Source organism: Ochotona princeps, chromosome X, assembly GCF_030435755.1.
Source record: "Ochotona princeps isolate mOchPri1 chromosome X, mOchPri1.hap1, whole genome shotgun sequence".
NCBI classification, from domain to species: domain Eukaryota; kingdom Metazoa; phylum Chordata; class Mammalia; order Lagomorpha; family Ochotonidae; genus Ochotona; species Ochotona princeps.
The window spans coordinates 1,286,379-1,307,976 of NC_080865.1; the positions used below are offsets into that span (position 1 = coordinate 1,286,379).

General features: G+C 46.8%; 1 protein-coding gene across 1 annotated transcript in view; it reads left to right on the top strand.

The window, feature by feature from the left end:
• The first annotated feature begins 2,323 nt into the window (after positions 1 to 2,323).
• The window catches only part of TXLNG (taxilin gamma), a 44,987-nt gene continuing 25,712 nt past the window's right edge, over positions 2,324 to 21,598 (top strand). The window contains exon 1 of the mRNA XM_004597507.2: positions 2,324 to 2,542. Within this exon, the coding sequence (XP_004597564.2) occupies positions 2,441 to 2,542 (102 nt within the window). The 5' untranslated portion in view covers positions 2,324 to 2,440. The remainder of the gene's footprint in view (positions 2,543 to 21,598) is intronic.

The window sequence follows — 21,598 nt, forward strand, 5'->3', positions numbered from 1 at the left end:
TTTTAAAGTACCATAACCTATATTAAACACATTAAAAGAGCGAATAGTGTTTTAGATTGTGCTGTTTTGAATCAGTCTGTAAACTGTGTTTTTCCTCTTTTCTCAGCTGTCAAGAAGCTCAAAATAAAACACTGGCTCACCTGCAGGTTGTTTACAATCCCTTAAGATGTGTGTATTATAAATTCAGCTCAGCACGATACCATGCTGTTTTCCTATGTTATTCTTTCATTCTCATTTCCCAGTGTGCATAGGTTTGTATACAGACCTACACATGCATCTATGGCATGATGTTTATATATCAGTTGGTGAGGAGCTATATATATTAGGTCAATTGAATAGGTTTTTTTTGAGTTTTTGCTAGGGCTGGCATTCTGACATGGTAGCAAGTGAAGCTGCTGCCTGCAGTGCTGACATTGCCAACAGGTGCCTGCTCCAGATCCCATATGGGCACCGGTTCATGTCCCGGCTGCTCCACTTCCCATCCAGCTCCCTGCTAATGTGCTTGGGAAAACAATGGAAGATGGCCCCAGTCCTTGGGTCTCTCCCCCCTGGTGTCTTCACCATGGCCCAGCTCTGCTCATGGCTGCCTGTCGGGGAGTGAACCAGTGCATGGAAGATCTCGCTTTGCTTCTCCTTCCCCTGTAATTCTCCCTTTCAAATAAATAAATCTTGGTAAAAGTTTTAACTAATAGAAAGAGAACAGATTTCAGATAATCATGCTTCCCCCCTCTCCTCCCTCCCTTCTTTTGTCTTTTTCTAATTCTTTACAATAACATTTTCAGTTTACTTCCTAGTCACGCTAACCATCATATGCAACAAGCAAAAAGGAGAAGAGATTACTGTTTTCACAGGAATATAGATAAGGGCAATAAAGATTAATTTCTTAGTGGATATACATACCTACCAAAGGATGCATGACCTTATGAAGCGAAAATACTGGCCATTTCACTGCCCAGAGAAAACCTCTGTTACAATGTGATGAAGAACCTTCTAAACATATATTAAGAAACTCTCAGGTAATTTTACATAAAAGGCATCTTTTTTTTTTCTAGGTCATCTTAAAAAAATGTCTATCATGTTAGTAGCTGTATGGTATTCCATTGTAACTTACTTGAACTATCGTCCATTTTGTCATTCTATTTCCTGGAGAAATGCGTTTTTGATAGGCTTGCTTTGCACCCTGCTGGGGCTTATGCCTTCAAGAAGTTGAGACAAGGTGCCTGAGAGTCGCTGGTTTTTATGAGCAACTGCTCTCTGCATCTCCAACTTTTAGTTCTGAAACCTCAAAGCTGATGTGAGCTATTCTTCTCATAAAATGTAACAATGGCAACTTATTTTGTTAAATTTACAAATATAATTCAAATCCATGGATGGCATTTGCCCAATGCTAAACGTTTGCTCTCACGTTATTTACTGTTTGGTGCCTGCTGCCACTGTTTTGTGTTCAAGTGTAATGAAAAAACAGTGGCACAGAATTTGCACGTGTTGAGTTTTCCTGATAGTGTGTGACTTTCAAAGATTTGTTCCATCCGATGGAAATAGGGAATATTCCTGAGGAAAAGTCTTCCCTGCCCATCATATAAAAGTTGAGTACTGAAAACTCCAACTGACAAAATGACTGGCAGAGCGAGTAGAATAGAGTCAACGTGGATTAAGGCCCAACAAAGCAGAGAACTAGGCGAGAAGCCCTGGGCGCTTCAGCCAAGGTGAGTAGGGGGCAGCCCCCCTCCGCAGGAGGGCCAGATGGGTAAGCCCTATTAACTCTGCTGGAGGGGGAGGACTCCAAGCCCAAACCTCAAAATCTGAGATCCATTACAGTTCCCGCCAGAAAAATCGCCAAGTTCTCTCTCCCTGTCAGGGCTAATTCCAAGAGCAACCACCATAGAAACAAAACAAAACAAACAAAAACAACCATCACCGCAGCCACCATTACCACCACCACCAACAGTGTCTCTGATCCCACTGCTTCTCAAACACTGGAGTACATTAACAGTTGCCCTGAAGCCGATTTACAGGTACTTTCCGGGATCTTCTGTAGAACTACAAGAACCAGTAGGCAATACGCGCAGCACAGTACGCACCCTCGAGCGTATTCGCCCATTCTCAGGACGCCTCACTACGCCCCAATTGCGCTGCGAGTCTGGGCGTCACGGCTGCGCTGCCTGCTGGTATTTGTAGTACGTTCCTGAGTCCTTTCCCTGGTCCGCGCAGACTCTCACGGCCTCTTTCTACCCTTCGGCCCTCTCACAAACCCAGCCCAGAATTCAACGCTCCCCACCCCCATTCTCGCTCTAGCCCCTCAGGGGACTACCTCCTCCGGTCACGTGGGAAGCTTACCAGGCGGTGATTGGCCGTGGGGGAGCGTGGGGCGGGGCGCAAGGCGCTGAGAGGTTCCGTGCTTCTCCGGTCGGGCCGCTTGTTTGGCTGCTGCCGTCACCTCATGGCGACGCGGGTAGAGGAGGCAGCGCGGGGCAGAGGCGGCGGCGCCGAGGAGGCAGTTGAGGCCGGTCGGGGCGGACGGCGACGCGGCCCGCGGCATAAGGTCAGTTATAGGGATGCTTTCGTTGCTGGACCGAGGGCACCGTCGGGCTTCCTTGGACTCCCTTTTTCGACCCCGCTCCTTACTCTCCCGGGTTACCTTTAGCCACGGGACGAACATCCGGCCCTTTTTCCCTCCCGGGGGTGACGACAGTGGGAACAGGTGGGGGAGGTGGGACCAGGACGGGAGGGGTGCGAAGGAGCGGCCGTTGGTGTTAAGGGACGTGAGGCGGAGGGGGAGGGCAGGCCTCCGAGGGATACGGAGCGGCGCGCCAGGTGTGACAGCCACGTGCGGCTGGCACCTTGCGGCCGCGGGCGCCAGGTGTCCTCTCAGCCCCTTCCGTCACCGAGCTCCCGACGCTGGGCCGCTGCAGGCTTGAGGCTCAGTGGGGTCCCGGGCTTGTCCTGCCAGTGTCCGGCAGGTGCGCGAGGCGCGTTGCGGGATGGCCCCGGGCCACTCTGTGGAGGCTGTTGCGCAGTAACATAGCCGCGCGGGAGTCGGGGCTGCGCTTGGTCCTTCTTCCCCCACACTCTGTGCTCCCCGCCACTGCTCGGAGTAGCGGGCCAGTGGGCGCCGGGGCCCGGGGGCGGCTCTGGGCGTCACAGGCCTAGGTGCACGTGCAGCCGGGGATGGAGAAACGATACGGGGGGACCTTGGTCCCTCAAGCTTGGGAGCAGTCTTGCCTGTTAGGCGACTTCCTAGCTTTGCTGTTTTCCCGTCTCCCTTACCCTCCCCCTCTTCTTCTTCTTCTTCTTCTTCTTCTTCTTTTAATTTGGTGATCGGAAACTTGAGCGCCTCCATGACCGTGGCCTTTGGTCGTAATCTAGCGGACAGGCTGCGCCGTTCCCCTTGCCTTACTTGACTCACGTCAGGGAGTTTTCAGTGTCTCCCTGGATACAGGAAAAATCGAGAGCTTTTTTGGAACGGGAGAATTCCACTTGTTCTGGAGCTGAGTGGGTGGAGTTTGAAAAAGATTGCACGACGAATGGAGTGCTGAGCTTTCGGTGTCGGGGACCGAGACCTGAGCGGGTGGCGGGGAGAACACCTTTCTCTTGGCAGGTGGAGGTGCTGGAGCGTTCACTTGTTGGACCCACTGCTTGCTCGCGCAGGGCCCTTTAATATTGCTTCATTGGGTATTTGAATACTCTTAGAATAAATCACTCCTGAATGAAATTACGAAATGTTTTTCTAATGCGATTCATGAACTTCAAAAGCGAGAACAAAGGTCTGGTCCACGTTTGAGCAAAGCACCGAGAACTAGCTTTTGGGGACCTGGCTTTTGCGTCAGGTGTGTTCATGTCTCTGCACGAGTGTGTTGCGATTTCTTAATTACATCTCTTTCTTTCTCTCCTTCTCTTTGTATTCTAAAAGAAAGATCAATGCTCGCAAGATTGGAAAAGAAGCTGGACCGGACCGGAAGAGCTGAATGTACCGTAGGGACTCACTCTGTCACTTTTGACGCTTGTTCCCTGAGGGTGGGGGCTAATATCTGATTTCCTCAGTTCCCCAGGGGAGACCTCTGTTAAAAGGCAACTGCAGTTGAGGACAAAATTTGCCTTTTATGCCACTGGTGCGAGGATAGAAGTCGCTGAATTAGGAATTAAGGTTTAATGAACTACTATTTTGAACAACCAAGATGAGAGGTCATGACCCTGGGAGAACAAAGCTTGGTGCACAGGGAGCAGTCCCAAGTGTCTCTCCTGAGCGGGCTTGTTTGGTTTGGCCACCTTACACTCCTGCCTTCTCTGTTCATTACCTCTCGGGGGTCTTTGTCCTTTTGATTTCCAGCTGACTATGATATAGAATTAAGAAATACCTGGTGAGGTAATAGTTTCTGGATTTTCATTGAGAAATTGAGTGAATAAATTGTATCTCCAAAAGTAGCTTTGTAGTTACCTCCTTATGATCCTTAATTTTTTTTTTTCTTTGAAATTTCCTCTGGGTCACCGACTGGAAAATTGTTCCTTAATTCTGATTTGAGCTCTGTGCTCTTTTTCAGGAAGCAGAAATTGTATTTAACAGATTTAGTGTTTTGTAAATGCTGGGGGGATTGAAGGGAAACTGGCTGTTTTGAGGTTGTCTGATTGAGCCTCAGCAATGCAGGTAAGGGGCACGGGCACTGCTTGAGCCTCTGGCTCCTGGTCTTCAGCGGCCGCTTTACCTGCTCAGTAACTGGGCTTGTTTGCTAACTCTGACCCTCTGAAAGGTGCTCTTCTAAATGTATCCTTACAGTTACGGCGCGCATCGAGGGATCTCTGAAGGAATTGGCCAGACGTGACATACAGCTGTTGGCATTTGTTAAAGTTAAATAAAAGGAAAAATTGTGGGGCTGAGCATTTGCCATGGTGTTTGAGATGCTGCTTGGCACCCACATTCCATGTCAGTGTTTGGGTTCCAGCCTCAGTCCTGTCCGCTTGGAGCTTGCTGCATATTTGTACATTAGCTCTTGTAGTGTCAGATGCTATGGAGAAAACTGGGCACCTGTCACTTGCCCTCTCTACCCGTGACAAACTTCTAAACAAGATCAACTGATTTGCACAAGGGGTGAAGCCGAGTCTGGAGCCCAGTCTGCTTCCATGTGCAGCACAGTAATGAACAGTATAGCAGTGGGGACATAGTGTGGGTTTTAGAGTCAGGACTCTTGGCTCTCCGCCACTTTATAGCTGTGCAGCTTTCGGCAGGTTGCTCAATCTTTGTAAGCCTCACTTGCATCATCTGTAAAGTGGGAAAGATGCTCATATACAACGTAGGATTATTGCATAAGACTGAAGAGTTGATGTGGGGCATTTGGCCCTGCGCAGGGCGTGCTTTGGAGGAGAGAATGCCTGAAAGAAACTTGCTGTTCTGCATTAGAGTGCTCTTGATGCTCTAAGTCCACCTTCCAACCCTCTGCGTGGGGAGGCTCTGTGGTAGCCCTCAGGAGGAAGCAGCTCAGGGTTACACCCAGGGAGAAGCCAGGCCACTCATCTTGCTTTGTCTTCCCATTTGTCAATTCAATGAACTGCTTTCTGGCACAGAGATTCAATGAGAAGAAAGAATGATTTTATTTATTTAGCTATTTAAAGCTTTTCTTTTTTAAAATTTATTTTTATTGAAAGTTACAGAGAGGAGGAGAGACAGAGAGGAAGATCTTCCCTCCGATGGTTCACTCCTCAAGTGGTTGTAACAGCCGGAGCAGAGCCGATCTGAAGCCAGCAGCCAGGAGACTCTTCCGGGTTTCCCATGTGGGTGTAAGGCTCCAAGGCTTTGGGCCATCTTCAGCTGCTTTCCCAGGCCACAAGCAGGGAGCTGGATGGGAAGTGGAGCTGCCAAGACTAGAACCGGTGCCCATATGGGATCCAGGCACGTTCTAAACGAGGACTTTAGCTGCTAGGCCATCGTGCTGGGCCCTATTTAAAACTTTTCTAATTATACCCCCAAACTTTGTTAATTTGCATTTTTTTCTGGGAATCAAACAGGAAAAGAGGCAATGAGAACAGAGCAGATAACGCACATTCATTTACTAATATCACGTTTTCATATCATAGCAGATCATATTTGTTACATTATTGTAAAGTTTTTTTTTTAATTCCTATATTTTTGTTTGAAATGTAGAGTTAGAAGAAGAGACAGAGAGAGATCTTTCATCTTCTGGTTCATCCCCCTGAATGAGTGCAATGGATGGAGCTGGGCCAAAGCCAGGAGCTTCTTTCTGGTCTTCCATGTGAGTGCAGGCTTAGAAGTGCTTGGAGCATCTGCTGCTGCTTTCCCAGGCCATCAGCAGGAAGCTGGATCACAAGTGGAAGATCTGGGACTTGAACTGGCACCTATATGAGGTGCTGGCAGTGCAGGTGGAGGCTTAGCTTGCTACACTAAGGTGCTGGCCTCGGTGTTACTTGTTTTTAAAGATTTCTATATTGGAAGGTAGAGTGATGGAGAGAGAGACTGAGGCCTTCCATCTGCTGATTCGCTCTTCAAAGCAGCAGCAGTAGCTCTGGGCCAGAGCGAACCTAAGAGCGGGGAGCTTTATTCTGGTTGCTCACATGGGTGATGATGGCCCAAATACTTGGGCCATCAGCAGCTACCTCCCCAAGTATAATAGCCAGAAGTGTGATTGGAAGTGGAGTAGCTGGAACTCAAATGAGGATTCTTGGGTTGCAAGCAATGCCTTAGCCTGCTGTATCATAATGTCAGTTGTATGTGTTAATTTGTGCATCATTTTGGTCTTGACGAGAGAAGTTTTTTTTTTTTTAATTGAAAAAGCAGAGAGAGAAAGAGAGAGAGCTTTCATGTGCTGGTTTGCTCCCCAGATGCCTGCAGCAGCTGGGCCTGTGCCGGGCTGGGTTGCAGCCAGGAGGCAGGAAGTTTTGTCAGCCTGGTGCTCCGTACAGCGGGCGGGGCCAAGGATGGCTGCCCCCAGGGATAGGCAGGAACAGGGATGGGGGGAAAGCTGAGCTGGGGCTCCCAACACTCACTCCCGTTTGGATTGTGGACATCTTAATTGCTGCACCAAATGCCCACACCTTGGCGTGAATTTTATTTGAGAAAGTATGTGTCATACCACAGGGCATAAAACTGTGATTTGCTAGTGTGGAATTTGTCACAGACCTCACTGTGTAAAGATACATAACTGGCTGTGATTTACACTTTTCAAAGAGTTATGCTTCAGGGCCAGGAGCTGTGGCCTAGCTGCTAAAGTCCTTGCCTTGAATGCACCAGGATCCCATAAGGGCGCCGGTTCTAGTCCTGGCAGCTCTACTTCCATCCAGCTCCCTGCTTGTGGCCTGGGAAAGCAGTCGAGGATGGCCCAAGGCCTTGGGACCCTGCACCCGCATGGGAGACCTGGAGGAAGTTCCTGGCTCCTGGCTCTGGATCAGTGCAGCACTGGCCGTTGCGGTCACTTGGGGAGTGAATCAGTGGATGGAACATCTTCCTCTCTGTCTTTCCTCCTCTCTGTATATCTGACTTCGCAATAAAAATAAATAAGTTGTTTAAAAAAGTTACACTTCAAAGGATATAAATTTGAGGACACAAATTTTTTTCACGCACTGTTAGGCATTTTTTCAAGATATATTTTTATTGGAAAGGCAGATATACAGAAAGAAGGAGACGGAGTTCTTCCATCCACTGATTCACTCCTCAAGTGGCTGCAGTGGCCAGAGCTGAGCTGAGCTGAGCTGATCCGATCAGAAGACAGGAGCCTCTTCCAGGTCTCCCATGCAGGTGCAGGATCCCAAGGCTTTGGGCCGTCCTCAGCTGCTTTCTCAGGCCACACGCAGGGAGCTGGATGGGAAGCGGGCTGCCAGGATACGAGTCGGCATCCTTGTGGGATTCTGGGCATGCAAGGTGAGGACTTTAGCCACTAGGCTACTGTGCTGGATGCTTTATTAGGCATTGATGAAGTGTGCATGCATCCTACTATCTGCTGCCTTCTGCAAAGTAGGTGGTATCTCAAGGTGTGGGAGGATATATAAGGTCTCTGGGTTGCAATTAATAGCAGATTGCCTTCAGTAACAGCTCTGTTGGTGAAGTGTGCCTAGAATTGTCAGGTTGTGTAATTCTTTTTAATAATTGTGTAACTGATAGCACAACCATTGTGCTCTACTTAGTGTGCTGTTTCTGCTGACTAGCACATTCTAAGCTAATTTCCACCCCAATTTTTTTGCCTCTTTTTCCTCTTCACATAGCCTACTGTCAACTCCAGTTTGGTTCCAATGTCCTCTGTTAACTGCTAATTAATATAACAAGTGTGTCAGTATGTAAAATGTATAAAGTAGTATGTAACTTTAATATAGTATTTCTTAATATTGAGAATTATACTTAAAAATTTCCCAGGGTGATACATTTCCAAAAATAGGTCAGGTGATCGTTAAGACCATTCATACCTAAAGAATGGGCCTGGCGCTGTGGCCTAGAGGCTAAAGTCCTCGCCTTGCACATGTCGGGATCCTTATGAGTGCCGGTTCTAGTCCCGGCAGCTCCACTTCCCATCCAGCTCCCTGCCTGTGGCCCGGGAAAGCAGTCGAGGATGGCCCAAAGCCTTGGGATCTGCACCTGCATGTGGGAGACCTGGAAGAAGCTTCTGGCTTCGGATCGGCTAAACTTTCAGCCACCATTATTTGGGGGGTGAACCAGAAGATGCAAGGTACTTTCTCTCGAACTTTTAAAAATTACCTTTCTTCATCAACAAAATTTCAATTAAGAAATAAATTCAATCTAAAATACACGCTTCTTTAAAATTTATTTATTTTTATTGCAAAGTCAGATATAGAGAGGAGGAAGTGGCTTTAATGGCTGGAGCTGAGCCAATCCGAAGCCAGGAGCCAGGAACTTCCTCCAGGTCTCCCACGCGGGTGCAGGGTCCCAATGCATTGGGCCGTCCTCCACTGCTTTCCCAGGCCACAAACAGGGAGCTGGATGGGAAGTGGAGCAGCCGGGATTAGAACCGGTGTCCATATGGGATCCTGGGCATTCAAGGCGAGGACTTTAGCAGCTGGGCTACTGTGCCAGGCCCTATTTTTTTAAGATTTCTTTTCACTGGAAAGGCAGATTTAGAGAGCAGGAGAGACATGGGAAGCTGGAGTTGGCAGTTGGGCCATCATGCTGCCCTGTAATGTAAATCTTAATGTATGTTTGGATGGATACTCTTTTTTTTTTTTTCAGGATTGATTTATTCTTTTTTTTGAAGGGTTTTTTATTTCTCTCTGAAAGCAGAGTTGGAGAGGCAGAGTGGTCTGCTAGTGGACGTGGAGGATTAGCTGGTGGAGCCAGTGTGCTGGGCTCTTGGCATTTTCATTAGTTGGGGAAACGAAGTTGCTTGGTTTACCTCTTTTTAAATTGCTGTTTACCTAGTAGTGCCTCTGTCTGCACTTTGTCCTCTTACATATGGTGACACTCACCTGCGTTCTGACTCTATCCTGTGGTACTTAGCACACTCCCAGAATTCATCTTGCCTCCAGTTCATGTCCCTCCTCAGAACTCCAGCGTATCTTTTGCTTCTCTGATTTCTTTTTTTAGAGTATCAGTTTTCTTGAGAATTCCCTGCACCCACATGGGAGACCCAGAAAGCTCTTTTCCCCTGGCTCCTGGTTTCAGATCAGCTCAGCTCCGGCTGTTTTGGCCTCTTGAGTGAACCAGCAGGTGGAAGATCTTTCTCTCTCCTCCTTTCTGTAAATCTGTCTTCCAATAAAAATACATTTTTAACAAATTGATGCACTAGTTTTGCATTGCTGTGTAATAAGTTGCTCCAAAGCTTAGTGACTTGTACATATTTGTAATGTCCCAGTTGGTGTCACTCAGGCACCTGGGTATGGCTTTGTTGGTCTCGCCTAGAGGCCACCGTCACCTGAATGCCTGACCGAAGGGGATCTCTTTTGTAGCTCACTTGTGTGGCTGTTGGAAGGATTTAATTCCTTGTCGCTTGTTGGACTGGGGTAGTGCCTCGCTTGGCACAAGGGCCTTTGCATATGCGCAGCTTCACAGAACCTCTGGCTCTACTAGAGGCCGTGAGAGAAAAGCAAGTCCCGTCCTTGTAGTCATAGAAGTGGCACCCCTTACTTCCTGAAGGCTGTCTGCATTGGAAGCAGTCAAGGGGAGAGGTTGTTGGGGTGTGAAGCAGAGGGCAGTCAGAAACTGCCTACTGTACCTGGCCCCTGAAGGACCAGGAAGGACAGCCAACACTCGGGCTCAGTGTGATGGAGATCCGAGACAGCTCATGTCCAGCCTGGAAGGAATGCTTTGAGCAGTGAATCTGAGCAGAGGAACTTGAGGTGGTAAGAGTCATGCCAGAACTCCTGAGAGATGAGGACATTGCCTACACCAAGAAAGTAAAAACCAAAAGGCATTGAGATAGTAATGGCACTGAGGTAATAACCACGCTGAGCAATGTAAATGAAGCAGCAAAAAAAAAAAGATAGTTGAGTGATAAAATGGCTGGTTTCCAAAACAACAACAAAAAGGTTCATGGGAAGATTGGCTTTTTTTTTTATCTGCAGGGGTCCTACGCGGTAGCCTAGTAGCGAAATCCTCACCTTGCATGTACCTGCATGTCATGTAGCTGCTCCTTCGTGTCCCAGCTGCACCACTTCCCTTGTAGCTTGTGGCCTGGGAGTGCAGTGGAATGCGGTCCAAAGCCTAGAGACCCTGCAGCCACGTGGGAGACCTGGAGGAAGTTCCTAGCTCCTGGCTTTGGAATGGCTTAGCTCTGGCTGTTGTGGCCATTTCCGGAGTGAACCGGTGGATGGAAGATCTTTCTGTCTCTCCTTCTCTGTAAATCTGCCTTTCCAATAAAAATAAATCAATCTTTTTTTAAGTACCTGTATGTCTCATCAGTGAATGGCTCAGTAAAAGACAGCTGACTCCTCGTGCCTGCTTCTGCAGTCAGTCTTCTGTAATTTGCCATTTCCATGCATTGCATAAGGACAGTCTGGCTGACACATGTATGCAGTTGGGACAGGAAGAAGACTTGGAATAATTGTGGAAATACTTTGACTCATCCTGTTGGTCTGTCTTGCATCTGGGTGAGTCTTTCCTCAAGCATCGTTTAGTCATTTGGAAAATAGTGGTTTACTGTTGATCTTCTCATGTTGACATGTTTTATTATGCAATATAAAGAAATCGCAGTTAGTAAGTCACTGCTGATCACATCAGAGAGATCTTTTTAAGAACTGGGAAAGTATCAAGCTGGTGGTGGTGGCCGCGCCAGATAGTTTTCAAAAAGTATTTCTTGATAGCTCCAATTGTAGCGCTAACAATGAATCCTGTTGCCTGTTTGCCTTAAACTGACAGGTGCTCTTCAGATATTTTGGAGAAAATGTCTGCCACCCTCCTTTAAGTCTGAGCAGATAATCTTTGTTTTTAAAAAGGGAAAAAAGAGGTTTATGGAAAGAATGGCTAGTCTGCTCCTCACTGCATGCTTTGGCGTGCAGAAGTGCTCCGTGTGTGTCTGTCTTCTTATGGAATTAACATGTGTATGCAAGGATTGAGATTTAATACAGTTAATAATTTTCATTGCTTTATTGAAGACATTTCCAAATAAAAATGGCCTTTTCATCCCCAGTGAGTGTGTGGTGGGAACAAGGACTTGACTTCTCATGTGGTTTAGTGCCACTGCTTGATTTGTGTGAAGCAGCTAGGCGCCCGCCAGCAGTGTTAACTCATTGCAGCTTTTGTACCAGCAATGCAGGTGTCAACACTGAAACATGCCTGCATGTTTTTAGTGTTATTTGGAAAATAGTTTTGTGCTTTGTAGACCCTAAGACATACTTTGAGAAACACTGCCCCTCTTCTGCAAGAGAGTAAGATTGTTAGGAATGTGGCATCCCGATTATTAATGCCACTGGTTTAGTTTGCTGGTGGAGCAGCTCATTGAGTCCTCTTAGCAACCACTGTGGAGTTAGACCTTTTATTTGGTAAGGGCTGGAAGGATGTTCAGCAAGTTTTTTTTTAAGGTGCATTGCATGTGTGCACATACGTTTGTTTACCTGGGATAGAGTTCACATAATGTGAAACTGACTGAACCATTTTTAGACATGCAGTTCAGTAGCAGCACTAAGTGCGTTCACATTGCTGTGTAGCCATCACTACCGTGTAGCTCCAGAGCTCTTTCATTCTCCTAAGCTGAAAGTGTACCCATTTATTTATTGATTTATCTATTTATTAAAGATTTATTCTATTTTTTGGAAAGGCAGATATACAGAGAGGAGGAGAGAGAGAGAGGAAGATCTTCTGTCCGATGATTCACTCCCCAAGCAGCCGCAGTGGCCGGAGCTGAGCCGATCTGGAGCCAGAAGCTGCTTCCGGGTCTCCCATGTGAGTGCAGGGCCCCAAGGCTTTGGGCCGTCCTTGACTACTTTCCCAGGCCACAAGCAGGGAGCTGGATGGGAAGTGGAGCAGCTGGGATTAACTGGCATCCATATGGAATCCTGGTGCATGCAAGACGAGGATTTACCCACTAGGCTACCATGCTGGGCCCAAGTGTACCCATTTAAGCAAGTACATTTCGCGTTTGGCTGCATTGCTACTCTGTTTTCTTTTTAAATTTTGGTTTATTTCTTTGAAAGACATGAAGAAAGACAAAGAGATCTATTATTTTTTTCTTTAAAAGATTTATGTATTTTTATTGGGAAGGCAGATCTACAGAGAAAAGGAGAAACAGAAAGCTCCTCTGTCTGCTGATTCATCTCCCGAGTAGCTGCAGTGGCCAGAGCTGAGTCCGTCCAGAGCCAGGAAGGAGCTGTTGCCATGTGACTGCAGGGTCCCAAGGCTTCGGGCCGTCCTCAGCTACCTTCCCAGGCCACAGGAAGGGAGCTGGATGGGAAATGGATCAGCCAGGATATGAACCAGTGCCCATATGGAATGCTGGCGCATGCACGGCAACTGCTTTAGCCACTAAGCTACTGTGCTGGGCCCGAATGAGAGCTGTTATGTGCTCATTCCTGCCCTAAATATCGAATACAGTTGGGGTTAAGTTTGGTTGAAGTCAGGAACCTGGAACCTAATTTGGGTGTTGCAAGCAGTTGAGGCAGCATCTGCCCCTTCTCGGGGTCTGCCTTAGCAGAAAGCTGAACTGTGGGCACGGAGTCAAAGCCAGGCATCAGCACAGGAGGTGAGTGTCCTGAGCAATGTTATAAGCACTTTTCCGGATGCCTCTTCCTGGTAGTCCAACTCCTAGTGCTGTAACTGTGTTGTGTGTATGGCACAATATCTTTCCTTAGGTGTCTGGTTTCTGTTAACTTAGAGTTATGCCTTCAGGGTTCATCCGTGCTATATATAGCATGTGTCAGGATTTAAAAAAAAAATTACGTATTGGCTCAGTACAACGGCACAGTGGTTTAATCATCTTGAATGTGCCAGGATTGCATGTGGGCATCGGTTCATGTTCCAGCTGGTCCAGTTCCCAACCGGCTTGTGGCCTGGGAAGCAGGTGAGGACGGCCCAGAGCCTTGGGGTTCAATGCGTGGGAGACCCAGAAGAGCTCCTGCTTCGGATCAGCTCAGCTCTGGCTGTTAACCCTCGTTTGGGGAATAAATTAGCAGATGGAAGATTTTTTTGTGTGTCTCAATTTCTCTATGTAAAATCTGCCTTTCTAATGAAAATATCTCTTTTTAAAAAGAAAGAAATTTGTTTATTTACATGTAAGGCAGAGTTCTAGAGGGAGAGACAGAGGTCCTTCATGTACTGGTTCACTGGCTCAGTGGCTGCAGCAGGTACAAGGGGGTCGGTCAGGAGCCAGTTCTAGGGCTCCCCGTGGATGCAGTGATGCAGGCACTCTGGCCTTTTCCGACTGCCTTCCCCAGGCACAGTAGCAGGGGGTTGGGGTTGAAGTGAAACAGCTGAGTTTGGAACTGGTCCCCAAGTGGGAGGCCAGCATGGCAGGCAACGGCTTAATCCATTGCACCACATGCTGGCCTCAAGTGAACTCTGGAATAAAGTGTTACAGGAGCAGAAGACACACAGTGATTAGGCAGGGGGCAAGGACTTGAAGGAGCACTCATGGGATTCCGATGAGCTGGACTTGCCTACTGGGCCATAGGCCTGCCCCATTTTGGTGCAATTTTAATGCTGAATAACATTTTTGAGAACATTCAGGCCTACTTTTGAAACATTTATTTATTTTTATTGGAAAGTCAAATCTACAGAGACGAAGATCTTCCATCCACTGATTCACTCCCAAGTGAATGTAACAGCTAGAGCTGAGCTGATCTGAAGCCAGGAGCCAGGAGCTTCTTCTGGGTATCCCATGCAGTAGCAGGGACCCAAGGCTTTGGGCCGTCCTCCACTGCTTCCCCAGGCCACAAGCAGGGAGCTGGATGGGAAGTGGAGCTGCCAGGATTAGAACTGGTGTACATATGGCATTCTAGTGCGTACAAGGTGAGGACTTTAGCCACTAGGTTACTGTGCTGGGCCCCAGCATCCTCCCCTTATTTTTAAAGATTTGTTTATTATAGGGCAAAATAGGGATCTTCCTTTTCTGACCACCCGCAGTGGCAGCAATGGCATGAGCTCAGCTGGTCTGAAATGAGGAGCTGCTAGCTTCTTCTGGATCTCCCAAGTAGGTGAACGGAACAAGGATTTGGGCCTCCTCCTGCTGAGAAACCTTCCATCTATTGTTTCACTCCCCAATGGCTGCAGCACCCAAATTAGGCCAAGCCAGTCAGGGGCGTGGGGACCCTGGAGCTTCTTCTGGGTCTTCCAGTGGGTACAAGTGTTTAAACATGGACCATCCTCCACTTCTTTCTCAGGTACATTAGCTACCTAGAGGTAGAGCAGCCATATGGGATGCAGGCACTGAAGGCAGTGGATTGACTTGCTATACCACAGCACCATCCCCAGTATTGAATAATATTTTATGGTTTTCATACACTGCAGTTTGTTTATCCATTCACTTATAAATGAACATTTGGGTATTCATCACGATTAGCTTTTTTTAAAGATTTATTTTTATTGGAAAGTCAGATTTACATAGAGAAGGAAAGAAAGAGAGAGGTCTTCCATCTGCTGGTTCACTCCTCAAGTGGCTGCAATGGATAGAGCTGGGCCAATCCAGAGCCAGGAGCTTCCTCCAGGTCTCCCACGTGGGTGCAGGGTCCCAAAGCTTTGGGCCGTCTTCCACTGCTTTCCCAGGTCACAAGCAGGGAGCTGGATGGGAAGTGGAGCAGCTGGAACATGAACCGGAACCCACATGTTATCCTGACGCATGCAAGGAGAGGATTTAGCCACTGGGCTAACGTGCTGGGTCCCATTAACTTTATTTTTATGGAATATTTGTGGATTTTTAAGAGTTTTTGTTTTAAAGATTTGTTTTGTTTTCATTTGAAAGGAAGATTATAGCCTTGACATGATATCATATTGGCTAAATTTCATGTTGCGTGTGCCGGGATCACATCTGGGCGCCGGGTCATGTCTCAGCTGCTCCACATCCCACCTAACTCCTTGCCTGTGGCCTGGGAGAGTAGTGGAGGATGGCCCAAAGCCTTGGGCCCCTGCACCCACGTGGGAGATCCAGAAGAAGCTCTTGGCTCTTGGCTTCAGATCAGCTCAGCTCTGGCTGTTGCGGCCACTTAGGGAATAATCCAGTGGATGGAAGATCTTTCTGTAACTCTGAGTTTCCAACAAAAATAAATCTTTAATAAAAAAAGGCAGGCAAGGTTACAGAGTGAAGGAGTAACAAAAAGAAACAGAACCAAAAACCTTCCTTCTTCTGGTTTACTCCCCCAGGTGGCTGCAGTGTGAAGCCATGAGCTTTATTCAGGTCTCCGACATGGGTGCAGGAAACTGGATGGGAAGTGGAGCAGCCAGGTGGAAGTGGAGCTTTCATATGGGATGGCGGTTCCACAGGTATAGGCTCAGCCTACTACACCACAACTCTGACCCTTGAGAAAAGTTTTAAATTTTTACTTTCTTTGCAAGGCAGATCTTTGATCTTCTGATTCACTCAAATGCCTGCAACAGCCAGGCCAAAGTGAGACACTTGGAATTTAGTCTAAGTTTCCTACATAGGTGGCAGGGACACCAGTACTGCCACTGTCTGCTGTCTCCAGGCTGTGCTTCAGCAGGAACTCTGGCTTGAATGTGGTGGAACTGTGACTCAGTGTGGCCTGTGGCTGTTCCAAGTGGCAGCTTCATCATGTCATTCATGAGCCCCATGATGAACTGCAAACATTGTTTGTTCTTGGGCTTGGCGCTGTGACATTGTGGGTCATGCTGCTGCCTGCGGTGCCGGCATTCCATATGTGCCCTTGTTTCCGTCCTGTTCCTCCCCTTCACTGCTGTGCTGTGCATCTTTCTGTGACGCTCTTTCATAAAGGTGCTCACGTTGTGGCCTGGCTCTGCCACTTTTGATCCACCTCCCTGCTAGTCTGCCTTGGAAAGCAGTGAAAATGGCCCAGGTTTCTGTGGTCCTGCACCCACACCTGTCCTGTAACCTTGGCTCCTGGCTTTGGACAAGCCCTCCTCTGGCCACTGCAGCCGTTTGGGGAGTGAACCAATGAATAAAAGATGTCTGTGTTTGTCTTTCTGAATCTGCAATTCAAATAAATATAAAAAAATTTTTTTGAGGAAAGATTTGTTTTATTCCCTTGAGTTAGAGACACAGAGCTTCCATAATGACCAGAGCTGAGCTTATCTGAAGCTATGAGTTAATGAGTTTCTTTTGGGTTTCCACATGGGTGCAGAGACCCAAGGCAAGGCCCATCTGTGCTGTTTCCCGGGTCTTCAGTGGGGAGCTGTTTTTGGAAGTGAAGTAGTCGAGTCTAGAACTGGCGCCCGTTGTGATGCCCGCACTGGCCCCAGAATAAATGATTTTACAAGAACCATGTGAACAGCTGCGGTTGCTTAGGGCATCCCCTACGGGAGCACCTGCTTCCATAACCAGACTCTAGGTATAGGTGTCCGTTACTAGCTATTGGCCCTATTCTACTCCCTAGTTTCTGTAATAGGGAAGTCTCAATAGATTAAAAATCTTTTATTTTTTAACTATCTTCTAACGAAGTGTAAACTAAATAATAAATTTTTGTGAGTGCCTGGAATGTAACAATTAGTAATGTTAGATTTTTTTTTCTGCTTTTTTTTCTTTACTCAGGATAACAGTCCTGTATATAATATGGTAGCTCTCTTTTGTGTATTTCATATATCTTTTTAAAAATTTTTTATTGATTTTTATTGGAAAGTCAGATATACATAGAGGAGGAGAGAGAAAGATCTTCCATCTGTAGGTTCACTCCCCAAGTGGCCGCAATGGCCGCAGCTCAGCTGATTTGAAGCCAGGAGCCTCTTCTGGGTCTTCCAAGCGGTTGCAGGGGCCCAAAGCCTTGGGCCGTCCTCGATCACTCCCAGGAGCTGGGCGGGAAGCGGGCTGCTGGCAGAATGGTCTAAGGGGAGGAGTGGATAGGTCTGTCTGCTACTGGTTCACTTCCCAAATGGAGAGTTCTTGATAAACTGTCATGTTTAGCAGTAGAGCCTACTTCACTCTAGTGGGAGGATTTGCAAGCGCTAAGAAGGCTTGTTGCCTGATGCACCTGTGCAAGGGAGGAGACATGCAGAACGCTTATTTATTGGCGGGTTTCCTAGCAAACCGTTCCTTAGCAGACAGAGTCCTTTCTTTTCCACTATACTTACTTGAATTCTATTTTCATAACTATCCAGATAGTCCTGGAGTTTGCCTCCTCTACTCAGTGGTCAGCTCATTAAAGGCATTCTGCCTTCCTCCTAAAGGTAGTGTTTTCTTTAAAGTCATCATAGATTAATTCTTTTGGATTGACGTTAGAGGGGAAGGGTAGTTACTTTTCTCTGCTTATTGTCTTTTCTCTCTCTTCCTACTTTAACACTTGTTTTATTATCCTTAATTGCTAACATTTTGTGTGGGCCCTGTATGGTGATAGAAAGCCAGGATGTGAACAAAGCTGGATTGCCCAGTTTTAGATCTTGGTCTGTCTGGCAATTTTCTAGTTTGGAGTAAGTTCGAGAGCTTTACTGTTACAGATTCTGACACTCCTTGTAGTGAGCTTACTCATTTGCATTTCCTGCTGGGATAGAACAAAGCCAAGGGAAAAAGATGGTGGGGAAGGAGCTGTTGCCTCTGCTATCTTCAGATGCTGGGCTTGAACTGACAGTTGGAATAATGAAAGTGTGAGACTGAAATGCAAGCCAAATCTCAAAAAGTCTTACACATCAACTTAATTTAAGTAGAACAAAGAATTACAAGAAAAATGCCTTCCTCTATTTCCAGTTGGTAGGTCCATACTCACTCCAAAGGTGTTGATGCTGGGCAGTTCTGGGGGATATATTGTAGTAAAATTGTATCCATATGCTGGCTTATATATGCATGTTTTTGCTTATATTGATATGTGCACTTTGTACTAAACATTGGCCTTTTTTCCTGTGACACCTTGAATATCTGTCTGTATCGGCATGGAGTCTACCTTACCCTTCTGAATACATACTTAGTTTTACCTTGTGTGAATGACCATTATGGAGTTAACCAGTTCCCTGTTGATGAACATTTAGAGTATTTTCAGATTTTTTAAAAAGATTCATTTATTTATTTTTAGTGAAATTCAGATTCACAGAAAAAGGACAGACAGAAAGATCTTCCATCCGTTGGACCACTCCCCAGGTGGCTGTGACATCTGTAGCTGAGCCGAAGCCAGGAGCCGGAAGCCAGGAGCTTCCTCCAGATTTCCCACAGGGGTATGGGTCCTGTCCTCTGCTGCTTTCCCAGGCCACAAGCAGGCAGCTGATGGGAAGTGGAGCAGCCGGGACACAGACTGGCGCCCAGATGGGATCCCGGCAGATGCAAGGTAAGGATTTAGCCACTGAGCTGTCGTTGTACTGCACCCAGATTACTTGCACATTGTGCATGGTGCCAGACAGTGCTTCAGTGAATAACCTTTTGTGCTCACTGAGACTACAGATTCCCAGATTGTGCAGTTGCTGGCAGCAAGTGAATGTGCATTTGGACATTCATAGAATTTTGCACAGATCTCTACAAAACCCACACTGCCAATTTCAAGTCCTGTAAGAGTAGCATGAGTAACCGGCTTGCCCACGTTAGGGTCGTATTTTTAGATACCATTGAAAAACTGAAAACAAAAAGATGGTGCTTTCCTTTGACTTGCATTTTTATTTGTATTTCCCTTAACTAGAGCAAGGTTGAAAATGTTTTTCTGTGTAGGTTATTTTTAGTTCTTTAATTGTGATTTACTTGTTCATGAATCCTTGAAAATTGACTCTGACTCATTTGCATGGTTTCTTGTAGTCTGAAGTTTGTGAAAGATATTTTATAAAAAATTCCTTTTGGTTTTTTGTTATTTTTTATTTTTCATGTCTGCATATTGGTAGATCTGAAGGATTTTGGTTTTGGAAATATGGCATATCATTTATGTGAAATGACACCATTTAAAATTAACATATTTAGGGCCCGGCGGCGTGGCCTAGCGGCTAAGGTCCTTGCCTTGAAAGCCCCGGGATCCCATATGGGCGCCGGTTCTAATCCCAGCAGCTCCACTTCCCATCCAGCTCCCTGCTTGTGGCCTGGGAAAGCAGTTGAGGACGGCCCAATGCATTGGGACCCTGTACCCGTGTGGGAGACCTGGAGGAAAAGGTTCCAGGTTCCTGGCTTCAGATCGGCGCGCATAGGCCCGTTGCAGCTCACTTGGGGAGTGAATCATCGGACGGAAGATCTTCCTCTCTGTCTCTCCTCCTCTGTGTATATCTGGCTGTAATAAAATGAATAAATCTTTAAAAAAAATTAACATATTTAAAAAATTGATTGTGCCTGGCACAGTAGCCTAGTGGCTAAAGTCCTTGCCTTGCATGCGCCAGGATCCCATATGGACACCAGTTCTAATCCCAGCAGCTCCACTTCCTATCCAGCTCCCTGCCTGTGGCCTGGGAAAGCAGTGGAGGACGGCCCAAAGCCTTGGGACCATGCACCCACGTGGGAGAGCCAGAGGAGTCTCCTGGCTCCTGGCTCCTGGCTTTGGATCAACTCATCGCTGACCATTGTGGCCACTTGGGGAGTGAATCAGCGGACAGAAGGTCTTCCTCTCTGTATACGTGACTTTCCAACAAAAATCAGTAAATCTTTAAAAAATGATTGATTTTGAAACACTTAGATCTTCCATCTACTGGTTCGCTCAGCAGATGGTCAGCATGACCAGCTCTGGGCCAGGAGCCAGGAGCTGCTTCTGTGTCTCCCACTGGGTACCAGGGGTCCAGGTAGTTGAGCCGCTGCTTTCCCAGGCAGTTAGCAGCAAGCTACATCTGAAGGGAAGCATATTTATCTCTTTAAGTATTTAATTTGTTAGATTTATTTCGTAGCTGTGTCAAGGTTCTGTTTCGATTTGAACTTTGATTTCCCAAGGCTAATTTGTAATTGAGGAAAGTAGTAGAATAGAACTTAGGCTCTTGAACTTGTTAGCTATGAATTTGGCTGTTTATTTTTTGAGGTTTCTCATAATCTGATCTGATCACATCTTACTGCGCTTGGCTGGCAGGATCCCTCAGGCCCACAGGCGCATCTTCTCCAGCTCCTTCAGCCCCTCTGCTCCTAGACAGCAACCTGCTAATGCGCCCCACACCAGCGCTCTGGAGCCAGGCTGGTCGAGCGGACGTGCCATGTCGCGAGCTGGCCATTTATTTTAATGTCATGTTGAGCAAGAGTTAATTAATGCCACCAAGTCTCATTTTCCTTATCTGGGGACAATTAGGCCTGCCTCTTGCCAGGGAAGATTAAATGGGGGTAGCTTTGAGGGCATCTTGTATAGTGTCTGCTTGTTGGGACCAAAGGTCTCTTTTGCCTGTTTTGCAAGTTCTTTGTGTCCTCTTTCAGGAATCTGAGGTAAGCTAAGAATCCATGCCCAGGAGAATATGTAACTGTCCACCATCTCTCCCACCTGCTCCCTTCAGCAGACCCCTGGCCCTTGCTGACCAGGCCTGGGCGCCCCACACTGCACACGCCTGGTGATGCTGGAAGGCCTTCACGCTCCTTGGAGCAGACAGCAGTGGAAGTAATTGCGCAGCAAGTATGGATGTTGGCTGTTTTCTCTTTAGTTTTTACACCACTGTTGGTAATAGAGCAATTATTACTGAAAATATTTAATCCCCTTAAAAAGAACAAGCCAAGGAAATATGGCTCTTTAACTTCAGTTATATTTGGAAGAGCATTAGTGACTTGTGTCTAATCACAAAGAAGGGAAACAAGTGTCTTGAATTTTTTTTCTAGAGGCTTTTAATTTCCATGCAGTCTGTTTCCAAAAAAAAGGATTGCCTTTTTTTTTTTTTGAGGTTTTATTTATTTACTTGAAAGACAGAGTCACAGAGAGAGATCTTCCATCCATTGGTTCGCTCCTGAAATGGTGGAAGCGGCCAGGACTTAGCCAGGCTGAAGCCAGGAGCCCCACGCAGGCCTCCCACATGCGTGGCGGGGAGAAGCAGTGGAGCTAAGATGCTGACGTTGTAAGCTGTGGTTTAACCAGCTGTACCAGAGATGCTTAAATAGACAAGTCATTGCCTTTTTCTTTTTTAAAGATTTTATTTTATTTTAATTGGAAAGGCGGATATATAGAGAGGAGGAGAGAC